At 42.2% G+C, this 12230-nt stretch overlaps 1 protein-coding gene across 2 annotated transcripts; it reads left to right on the forward strand.

The window, feature by feature from the left end:
• The first annotated feature begins 844 nt into the window (after nucleotides 1-844).
• On the forward strand, nucleotides 845-8507 carry TRHR (thyrotropin releasing hormone receptor). Of its 2 annotated transcripts, XM_079302222.1 has the most exons (4): nucleotides 845-1805; nucleotides 7257-7322; nucleotides 7443-7637; nucleotides 8473-8507. In XM_079302222.1, exons 1-4 carry the CDS (start codon nucleotides 1011-1013, stop codon nucleotides 8476-8478), a joined length of 1062 nt encoding a protein of 353 aa, XP_079158348.1. In that variant the 5' UTR covers nucleotides 845-1010; the 3' UTR covers nucleotides 8479-8507. The 2 variants fall into 2 exon arrangements, with proteins under 2 accessions (XP_079158348.1, XP_079158347.1); XM_079302221.1 differs by having other exon boundaries at nucleotides 7257-7637.
• Nucleotides 8508-12230: the final 3723 nt, after the last annotated feature.

Raw genomic sequence — 12230 nt, forward strand, 5'->3', positions numbered from 1 at the left:
GCCTGCTGTGCTGTCCCAAATCGTTCTGAGTTCAGCTGCTGTGCTGTCCCAAATTGCTCTGGTCTCACCTGCTGCCGTCCCAAATCTCTCTAGTTTCACCTGTCGCTGTCCCCAATCTCTCTGGTCCCACCTGCCGCTGTCCCCAATCTCTTTGGTCCTCCTGTCGCTGTCCCCAATCTCTCTGGTCCCCCTGCCGCTGTCCCCAATCTCTTTGGTCCTCCTGTCGCTGTCCCCAATCTCTCTGGTCCCCCTGCCGCTGTCCCCAATCTCTCTGGTCCTCCTGTCGCTGTCCCCAATCTCTCTGGTCCCCCTGCCGCTGTCCCCAATCTCTCTGGTCCTCCTGCCGCTGTCCCCAATCTCTCTGGTCCCACCTGTCGCTGTCCCCAATCTCTCTGGTCCTCCTGTCGCTGTCCCCAATCTCTCTGGTCCCCCTGCTGCCGTTCCCCCCGGCGCTCCGCGGCTGCTCCCGGCGCTGCCGGAGCCGGGGATGGAGCGGGGCTGGAGCGGGGCTGGAGCGGGGATGGAACGGGGATGGAACGGGGATGGAGCCGGGGCTGGAGCGGGGCTGGAGCCGGGGCTGGAGCCGGGGCTGGAGCGGGGCAGGAGCGGGGCTGGAGCCGGGGCTGGAGCGGGGCTGGAGCCGGGGCTGGAGCCGGGGATGGAGCGGGGCAGGGGCGGCTCCGCCGGGCGGGGTCGGCAGCGCAGGGAACTCCCTCCTGCACCGCTGGGATTCATCAGCGCCTCCAGCCAGCTGTGACACAGCAGCCTGGCAGCCTGTGCGAGTGAGCTGGAGTCACGGAGGGATTCACCCATCTGATAGTTGGCTTTACACAGACTGGAAGCCCAGGTGCTGTAGGGAGGACGGTGCAGGAATGGGACTGTGATCACATGGAGGATGTGCTTTGTGGCTGCAGCCCATCCCCACTCTGCTCCACTGACCCTGTTGCGGGGGACCATGGCAAGCAGGTGCTGAGATAGGGCTTGGCAGAAGCAGCAGTGGGCTGGTGGAGATGGAGAATGGCACAGCAGACGAGCAGAACCAGACGGGGCTGCCACTGTCAAGCCAGGAGGTCATCACAGCTGAATACCAAGTGGTCACCATCCTCTTGGTCCTCCTCATCTGCGGGCTGGGCATCGTGGGCAATATCATGGTGGTTTTGGTGGTCCTCAGAACCAAGCACATGAGAACTCCCACTAACTGCTATCTGGTGAGCCTGGCCGTGGCAGATCTCATGGTGCTCGTGGCTGCAGGGCTCCCCAATATCACAGAGAGCCTCTATAGATCCTGGGTCTATGGCTACGTGGGCTGTCTCTGCATTACGTATCTGCAGTACCTGGGAATCAACGCTTCCTCTTTTTCCATCGCTGCCTTCACCATTGAGAGGTACATTGCCATCTGCCACCCCATCAAAGCTCAATTCCTATGCACCTTTTCAAGAGCCAAAAAGATCATTATTTTTGTTTGGGCTTTCACCTCCATGTACTGTATGCTCTGGTTTTTCTTGCTAGACCTTAATACAGTAGCCTACAAAGAGACTACTGTTGTGTCCTGTGGCTACAAGGTCTCCAGGAGCTATTACTCTCCTATCTACATGATGGACTTTGGCATATTTTATGTTTTGCCAATGGTATTGGCGACTGTGCTCTATGGCCTGATTGCTAGAATACTGTTCCTGAACCCCATCCCTTCAGACCCAAAAGAAAACTCTAACACCTGGAGGAATGATGTGGCTCACCAAAGCAAGCCTGTGAATTCCAAGATGACTAACAGGAGTTTCAATAGCACTGTTGCTTCTCGAAGGCAGGTAGGAACAACTATTTGAAATGGCTTTTCAAAACCTAAACTTGTTTTAAAACTCACTTATCTGAAGTAGTGGAAAGGTAAAATATATTCTTCCTTTTTTCTAAGTCATTAAGTTTAGAATCAGTGATACACATCTTCATAAAAATATGTATTTTTTTCTTGTCTGTACATTGTTACTTACTGCAAGGACCAAAAGAAATGAAGCAGTGTTTTATTTCCTATATCAGAAAACAATTAGGAAGTGTCAATTTTGAATGAAACGTTTTTAATTTCTTTATATTACAGCTTGTTAGTAATCGTCATATATACAAAGTGACTCGGCTTATTTTTGAGATTTGAAGGGAAGGAACTAGTCTGGGAGTTTGGGAGACTTGAGGTTGAGTCCAGCAAGGCACTATGTCACTCAGCAAATGCAGTCAAATTGTAAATTTTCCTGTCTCTAACTCTCCTGTGAAAGGTCTGTTTAAGATAGTCTGTATATAAATTGCTTTGTAAATGCTAAATATCTTTGTTACTCTGTCTCTCATAAAATATTTTTATGTATTGATGGGTCAAAACTGAGTCATAGGTTTGACCAGCTTCTTTTTATACTGTTGAATATATATGCTGCTCTGTGTAATAATAGCAGTGAAATATAGTTAGTGGATTAATTTCTGACTATTTGCAGTAAACCACATGGTGTGCAGCAGGTACCACAGCTGGTGCAGTGATGGGAAACAGGGTTCATCCTTTGCAGCTGGCTCTGGGGATATTCTTCTTATTCTTTATATTCTTCTCATTTTGCATCAATTGCTGCTGATTATGAGAGGGATCATATTCTCTTATCACAGAGATGGCAAAGACCTCAAAAGTTAACTGAGCTGCCTTCTATAGCACCAAGCCCTCAGAGAGCATAGAGCTCTTGTGCTTGAAAACACACACCAGAAATAAGTGGGCTAGGTTATATTTTATTAAGTTGCCAATTATTAATTAATGATCTGATAGGAGGTGTTTAATGTTGGTTTTCTTTGTCCATTAATTAATAGAAGATGCTCTTCTCTTCAAGTTCTCAATACCACTTTATGCTTGATTACATGTGCTTAGTATCACTTGAAAAAGACAAATTTTTTACATTGAACACTGATGAATATGGACATTGTTATATTATGAAACCAAAAAATGAAGATTGTAATGTGATATCTCTTACGTCTTGCAAAGACAGTAAGACTTTCTCAAAAAGCCTAAGCAACCTGATTGCTTAAAGGAGCCTCATTATAAGTAAAGCTAGAATTTGCATATAGTGCATATAGTCCTTCCTTCTCATCCTTTTCCTCTGTTTCAGAGGTTCTGCAGCCCACAGATGCCAGATGTTTTTTCTTTTCCATTCATAATATGAGTACTGAATTACATATTTGCGTGTAGGTTTCATACTTGCCCCAAAGGAATTCCTACTTTCCTCAGATATCAAGGGGACTGAGAAAAATAGATGCAGCCTTATGTAGTAAACATGTTGGTTTATACTTGAGATGGAATCCAGCTCACTTAACAGTATGTATGTCTCACAAAGTAGGTTGATTAGTCCAACCAAATCATCTAGGTCATCATGGGTCATGGTCAGTTATAACAGGTAGATTGGCCTCTGTAGAAAGTCCTCTCTCAGTCAGTGTTCAGGCTGTGATGACCTGCTCCCCAGAGAAATCCCTCTCACAGCAGAGCAAGCACAGATTCCAGCCTGCAGTGCAAGATAAATTTTGCATGACTTACATGAAATTCTCAATCTTACCACTTGGTTTCACTTGTATAGTATACCAAGACATTAATCCTTCTATTTATTTAATCATCCTCCTCATTGCACAACTTCTTTTTGATTATGAAATCATGCACTGGGATATACAATCTCTGTGTGTTGCAATGAACACAACCAGGCACAAGAGGAAAGATGTTATTACATGGCTTTAAAACACCAGAGTGACTATTGCTTTTACCTATCAGTGTAAGAAAGAGAAGGAAGGTTTGTACAGGATAATGAAAATGTTTTATAAAAACGCTTCTTTAGAATGAAAATATTTTGGAGCAGGAAGGAAAAGGAGGATACTAGTTCAGAATTAAAATATTGGGACTCTGTTTAGTAAAATATATTTTAAATATTTTTTAGAACATCCTCAGAAATTAATTAAGATAGGGCTTGAATGATGTTTAGATGCTGGCAGGACCATAAACAATCTCCAACACTGTTGCATTTTGGCTATAGGAGCGGCAAGAAGGACAATGCAACATAGTTCCTTGTGCAATGGAGAAGCAAAAGAGAGAGCTTTATTTAAAGAAGCACTACACATATATATATATAGGGTAGTACATGCAAAACAGAATAGAAGAAACTCATTGGTCCAAGAAGGCAACACCTCTCTGAAAACATACTTTCTACAAAATATCACAAGATACTCACATGTCTCTCACGTACCCTGCAGGTGTATAATCATTGTTATAATTTCTTGTCCTTGTGCAGCCTGAGAAACTCAAGGTTTCAAGGCTGCTTTTTCCCTGGTTCCCAGCAATATCCAACGACAAAGCATTTTGTTATCATTCAAACTACACTTGAAATTTGGACTAAGCTGAAATTGCTCAAAGTCTTTTTACCATGTTTTCAATCTCCCTAACTAAGAATAATTTGTACCCTGAACATAGGACATACAGTGCACAAGAAAACAGCAATCAGTGTATGTTTACCTTTACCCAAGCAGTGAATTAAGGATGTAGTGCTGCTGCTTTCAGGGAGCTTCAGTGTATGCTTACAGGTTATAAAAGACATGTACTTTTAAAATTTATCCATTGATGTCAAGCAATTAGCCTACTCCCAGTATATGTTTAGTTCTGTTTCACATGAAGTGATTTCAAAAAGGATATGGCATTTTACTTAAATAAAGAGGACCAAATTTTCCTCAAAACAATTTATTTTTGGTGTGGATAAGAATGCAGCTTTGGCCTCAGTCATGTATTTGGATAATGGGTTCACCTATAAAGCAAATTGAGGTGAATTTGTGTCAAAAGCCCTGAGTGGTTCCTCACCCTGCACTGGGGTGACAACCCATGCTGGGACAAAATAATCTTTGCCAAAGCACCTCCTTGGAACTTCTGCTATTGGCGGTCCTGGTCTAAAGTAACTGAGCATGAAAAACCACTCCAGAGCCAGCTTGAGAAGATTTACCAATGAACAATTAAATCTACCAATTATTTACCTGAACTCAGGGCCCCATCGTGTGTCTCAGAAACAGCCACAACTGGTCAGATACATCAGGAAACTGAGTTTCTGACAGGCAATAGGGAGCTTGAAAGAGGTTTGTTATTTTTGGCAGCTTTGGAAGGATATGTACTGCAGACACTTTAAAATTATAGTGAATTCTCCTCATTGTTCTGCATGGACTGAGCCACCAAGAGATGCCACCAAAGAGATGCCACCCACAGGTTCTGTCTCTTCTCTTGGACTGAATGAAGACTGTGGAGGCATGTGAGAACATGAGTTGGTTTATTGACCTAGCAAAATGAAAAACAGCTCTACAGAGTGCTTAGTTTTCAGCAGTAGAAGCTTATGGTGTTAGAAAGATAATGAACATCCAAATGCCAATATACACAAATTCAGCTAATAATTTGTACACTACATATATACATATAAACATATATATATATTTTATATATACATATATCTGCAGTATATGGAATACAGTCACTTGAGTGACTTGAGTAACAGTCTTTTCTTTGCTGTACAGTGTTAATTGTGTGACTCTGAATTACCCCCTCCTTGGCAGTAAGAATAATTTACTTCTTGTTCAGATTCAAGTTGATAGCTGCAACACTGCAAAAGATCCTCTGAGCAATTTTTCCTGAAAGAAATGTAAATTGCCAATGACTGGTAGATACCATAATGGAGTGCCCTGCTGAGCTTCTGGTAGCAAAGTACTCTGATGCCTGTGTAGGCTGTTATGCACTGAATTGCTGAGCTGATGGAATACATCTGTTGGTTTGGCTCTGTCCCATTGTTCACTCAGGCTCCACAACTAGTGGCTTTCTTCCTTTAAATGTGAATCATTTTCTACAGTGAATGATTGCTCTGCACTGAATGGATTTGCTGTTTGGAGGCACAGGTTGGAGCTGAACTGGAGGGATGAGACCCACAGTGGGTCAGTACTGGGTCAACTCTCTCCTTGCCTTGTTCACAGGAATGGCCCTTTCACAAGTGGAGATAAGGAGAGATCATCCTTTCAGTTACCTGGAGCATTAACATTTGTATTTTGCTCTATTACAATGACTGTGCTCAGAAAATTAGGGAAAAAAACAGTCTAGAAGTCAAAATGAAATGTATCAGTCAAGTGACAAAAAAGGAGATAGTATTTGTCAGTCTTATTTTTTACTTCCACTGAACACAGCTGTATAAAAATCAAAAGTAAGGGTGAGGGGAGGAGAACTATAAGATAAAATTCCAGCCTTTTAATATGCGCATTTAAAGACTAATAAATAGATGAAGATACATCAATTTGTAGAGTAACTTTGATTTTCATTACATTCTTTATTATAATACCTATAACAAACCAAACAAATTGGCTTAAAAGTGTGTCTTTCTAGATAGATAGGCGAAAATATATTTATTAAGCAATGTGATGGCAGGTTTCTATATAATGAGCTTATCTGGTCAGAAGACAGAATTATATACTCACAACTTCAAACTAAAACCCACTTCTAAACCTAGCATGTGTTTGTCAGTGATCCTGGTGGAGTTATCTCCTCTTGAAACTCTTATCAATCTACAACCAAAAGAAGCTGATGTAGCTCACTAAAATGTGTGCCAATATTTTCTATTTCACACAGTTAACCAAGTCATCTCCTGACTTCCATGAGGCATCCCATGTCACATTTCTGTGTACTTTCTACTGTGTTTATTAATATATTTTAAACTTTCTTTAATGTAAAGACTATTGAATACTGTCTACACTAGAAATAAATTATTTACAAAACAAAGACTAGTTTCATGTCGCTGTAAGACTAGGAACAGTGAATATAGCAACACACACTACTTCTTTCAAGGCAGCAAGAAGAAGTGGTTTATTGAAAGGCCACTGTACTTATATAGGATAGATTGTGCAATACAGAATAGAAAAGGCTCATTGGTCTAAGAAGGCAACACCTCTTTGAAAACATGCTTTCTGCAAAACATCACACAGCACACACACTGCTCTGTGATCAACAACAGGTGCTAATCTATGTTATTGATTCTTCCTTCTCTTGTTTATCTCTGAGAAAAGTCCTCAGTCTAGGAAAGATCTGAACTGGAGCTTAGAAAGCCAGCAGCCTGGGAAAAATCCAAGTTGAATTCTTCCTTGAGTCTTCACCAGTGTCCACAATTTTAGATTATTTATTATTCACTTCATTTCAGCTGTCCTCCTGAGTGCTAGCTAACCTTCTGCCCTCTGTGTTCCCTCAGGTTACCAAGATGCTGGCTGTGGTTGTGATCCTGTTTGCATTTCTATGGATGCCCTACCGCACCCTGGTTGTGGTCAATTCCTTTCTCTCCAGGCCCTTCCAAGAAAACTGGTTCCTGTTATTTTGCAGAATCTGTATTTATTTAAATAGTGCCATCAATCCTGTAATTTATAATCTCATGTCCCAGAAATTCAGAGCAGCCTTCAGGAAACTGTGCAACTACCAGCAGAAACAGGAGAAGAAACCTGCCAGTTACAGCATGGCCCAAAATTATAACGTCATCAAGGATTCTGATCATTTCAGCACTGAGCTGGAAGATATTACCAACACCTACCTGTCCTCTGCAAAATTGTCCATTGGTGATACCTGTTTGTCATCCAAGGTAACACATTTCAATACAAATTAATACATTTCAGTGTCTGCTGTGGAATCCTGAGAAGCAGAGTGTGTTGCTGGGCGTGGGGCTGTGCTGGGGCAGCACCACAGAGGGCTGGGAGAGGCTGGCAGTGACAGACCATGCACCAAGCAGGGCATGGCAGGGAGGTACAGGGAGGCACAGCTGCCCAGCTCTGGAAGTTGTGTTTTCAAAGTGCCTTGTGCCAAGCATGATGGACTTGGAGGATCTGAAGCATGGGGAAGGATGGGGAGAAACAATCAGATTAAGCCTTGTTTTGTGAGGAACAGAGTGCTCTAGTGGAGCATCAGAAAGGGGTTCTCAGGCATGGTGCCTCATGTACACATCTGGCTGGAGGGTGATGTTGGTGTCTGAGCTCACGGATTCCTCTGGGCACACTCTGGCTGCCTGCAGGGAGGGCAATGGGCATTTTCTTGCCTTCCCCCCTGACTCCAGCTGGGGGCAACTAGCCTGGTGCCACCACCTGGTGCTGAGGAGAGGCTGCCCTACATACCAGCACTCTCATTCTGAGACTGCTGAAAGCCCCTGTGCTACCTGCAAAAGCTCCCTGCCTTCCTGTGCTATCTGCAAGCAACCCTGTGTGTAGCACTTCTCTTTGACCCAGTTTTCTTGATGATGCACATTACTGTTTGCATTATGCTTTTTTACACAATGCTACATAAATGCTGTTTGTCAGCACATATGTTTTAGATCTTAAAAATATAACTGATCTACAAAGAGGTTTAATTTTCATTAGGTTTTGCAGATGATATAAGAATTTAAAATATTTTTTCATGTTTGCTTCTTCTCTCCTCATTTTCAGGCCTGAGGCCCACCTTGTTCTGAGTATGCAGCCATGCTCTGTTCCCACCAATTGTATGAATTGTGAGGACCTTTCTGCTCACAGAATTGCAGAAGCTACCATAAATCTTTGCATAACTGTGTCTGCTCTACAAGAAAATGCAGCATCCTGGGGAGTGAAAAGAGTATATAATAGAGGCTAACTGAATGAAGTAACCTAACTTCAGGCAGGTGAGTTAGCTTCAGTAGAATACCTAAATCCTTCTTCCCATTAACTGAAGAGTGATCTGTGGTCTCAGAATGAGCAAGGACATGTCCATGGACACAGAGTGGGGCAGTGGATGATACTCCCTGTGACAGTGAGGGGTGAGGAGAGGAGCTGCTCTAATGTGTGGCTGCACTGGGCAGTAGCCTGGGGACCTTCCAACAGCAGCCAAAAATGCTGCTATTAGCAGTAATTACCTGCAGTGACTCCTCATCCCATTTGCATTCCATGCAAACCTCATTGCAGCCATCACAGCACTCTCCAGCAAGCAGGTATCTGATGGCAAAGAGCACAAAATCTTTCTTATGTTTGTTTTCTTTTTTACCTTGAGTCCCATGAAATAGGAAGACAATTCAATGAATTTGCAGCAGGGAGCAAACAAATTAAAATGTTCAGTAAGAACATTTTAAATTAAAGTGTTCAGTAAGAATACTTTAAGTCATTTAAAATATTTTAATTTTTTCAGCAATCAGGTTCACAGATGTACCAATTTAAATATAAGTCTCAGCTATTAGTGAATCCTGTTGGAACTTGACAGATATTGAAGAGCATGCAACAGGCTTTTACCACCTCCTTTTATCTTGGTTCAATACCAATTGTGTCTAAGAGTGCTAGAAGGGGTTTAGAGCTTTAATATCAATAAAATTTGGTATGAAAGAGCAAAATTCAGAGAAAAATTACTCTTATAAAATGTTTTGTTTCAAAGTTTATCTTAAAAAATGAAGACTTTAGGACACAAAGCATTGTCAGAAGAGAAGTCATGGCTTTTTACTTGCCAGCAGAGCCCCTTCTCTGCTTTTCCCACATAGCCCATGATAAGCAGCCTGGGGACATAGTCTGCCCGATGTAGCTGCAGACAAAATATCCTGTATTGCTTTGGCTTTGCTCTAGACCAGCTCTTGTTCTTGCTAGAAGTACTTTTTCTCACTCAGGAAAGTGCCTGTGTATTCCTGGCTTTTCCTGAGCATTTTGCACATCTTTTGCACATGGCATCTAAAAACCTGTAAAAAACCTGATTCACAGAATGGCAGAACAGGCTGATTTGGGAGGGACCCAGAAGAATCATCGAGTCCAGCTCCCAGCCCTGCACAGCCCCATGCCCAAAAGTCACAAACCTGTCCTGAGTGGGTGCAGGAGACAGCCTCTAAAGCATTGTAAGGCTTTCCTATACAGTATACTTAGCCTACACAGCCTCTTCCCTAATCCAAGCCACTTTTACTAATATTCAATTATATATGCAAACTTAAAGAGAACTAAAAATACCCTGATAGGCCTCAGATTTGAATGTTAAATCTGTGAACGTGTGTCTGCTGCATCCAAAGGACTCTGTTGGGCATTCTCTACATGGCAAGGAGGAAGCAAACAAATTGCCCAGAGAGGTTGTGGCATTTCCCTCACTGGACATAATGAAGAACCATCTGGCCTCAGCCCTGTGCTATGTGCCCTGGGATGACCCTGACTGAGCAGGGAGGTTGGGCCAGACGACCCACTGTGTTCCCTTCCAACCTTAGTCTGTGATTCTGGGATTTTACAAACAGCCTGTGTCCTGCTCTGTCTGCCTCCTTGCTTTAACTCCTGTTTTGCTTTTGCAGAGCTCCACAGGCACTCTCCAGCTTGGCAGAGTGATGGCAGGGCATGGAAGGAGGTTTTAACCAGCAGTGTAGGTGTGACAGAATTCCAGAAGCTAGCAGAGCTTTGCCTGGAGCAGCATCAGCAGTGGGACCATGCAGGCCAGGTTGCAGTAATTCCCAAATCCTCTGCCTTTCCCAGCCTGCCAGGCTGTCTGTCTGAGCAGCACAGGCCACCAGGCAGGCACATGCAGTGGGGTCTATTTCTGTGTATGTGTACAGTGTCCAGACTGCTTTTGAAGTAATAAGGAAAAACTAAAATGACAGTCATTACAGCCAAGTAAGCAAAGCTGGCTAGGGCTCAAGAGTGAGAGAGAAGGATACCAGTGTATTCTCAAATTAGTACCTAGCAAGTATGAATTTGTCATGAATACAATTGTATTGTATTGTATACATTGTCATCAATACAATTCTGTAGCTGTGACATACACTTTGGGCACCTTTCCTTTGTAGAGCTTGATGTGAAAATACAGAGTTCCATAGCATTTTACTGCTTACACTTGCTTAAAGCTGCAGTTTGCCACAGTAAGGGAAAGTCAAGGAGAGATACCACAACCTGATTAACATTTCCTTGACACAGAGAAATTAAATTATCTGTGACCCTGACACAGGAATTTCTGGTTGCTTAGCCAAGAGAAGCAAGTTCCTGTGTCTGACTGAGACATGTCTTTGACTTTGCAAACTCTTCTGATGAAGGCAGCACTGTTTGCAGCTGCTGGAGCTGAGTCCTGGTCTGAGCTGGAGGGAGAGGCTGCAGAGGCAGCCACCTGAGCTGATGCCTGGAAATCCCTGTGCTCTTCACGTGCTGTTTTCAGTCAGGCATCCATTCAGTGCTTTTACAGAAGGCTCTACCTTCCAGATTGTCTCAAGAGGTGCTAGAAGTAGTTGCCTTTCTTACTTAAAAAGCAAGATGTGCAGGACCAGAAGCAGGCAAAGACAGTATTCCATGGAAACCTGGCTGTCTGGTGAGGAGCAGAGCTGGCTGGGTAAAACCTATATAATAACTGCAATGCAAACTCACATTTTTATCTCAACACTTTCAGAGCACAGACTGAATAACACCTTTTATGGACCAACAGTACCAGAAGTAAATTCTCTCCTTTACTTGTCTTTTTGATAAAAAAGTAACTCTCTGCTTTCTCAGCCTCTGCTCCACCAGATGCTCAGGTGAGGTATTTAAGCTCATATTCTTTATGATGCTTCATCAAGGGCTAAAATCTATGTAGGTGACTTTGCATCCCCCATCAATAACAAAAATGAAAATAAATTATTTCTTTCTTTAATTTTCTTTCTTTTCCTTTGTATTTATTTGAGCATAGAAATTACTATGATTGTAAAATTGTGCAAAATTGCAATATTTAAAATTGCATATTTAAGTTAAGGTGTGATTTTAACTGATTATGTAATGTGACTGTATCTTTATAGATGTTAATTGTGAAATTCATGCTAATTTTATACTGATATACAGCTAAGACTACAGAATTTTTTCAGACATTGTGCTAATGTGACTGTTTCTGTTTGCCCTTCTGTTTAGAACAGCAATCAATCTTTTTTCTTGTACTCAAGTGTTGTAAATCATATATGTGAGCATGTATTTTTTAAAACATTATGTGGTTTTAAATTTATTGATAATTATACTTTTCTTTGCTAAAAGTGAAAGTGGCTGGATGTCAACTACTGACTGCAGTAATATAACTATTTTTATATATTTATTTTGTGGATAGCAAATTCCTTTGCAACATTTAGTCTGAAAGAATTGTGTGATTGGTCACAATATTGAAATCCATGCCTGTATCCTTGTTTAACATCTTTCATATAAGGGATTGCATTCTTATTGGACTTTCATTTAGAAGTTTGTCCAGAATGTAACAGAAGAGGTGCTGCTTT

The sequence above is a fragment of the Erithacus rubecula genome (assembly GCF_903797595.1).
Source record: "Erithacus rubecula genome assembly, chromosome: 3".
In the NCBI taxonomy this organism is placed as follows: Eukaryota; Metazoa; Chordata; class Aves; order Passeriformes; family Muscicapidae; genus Erithacus; species Erithacus rubecula.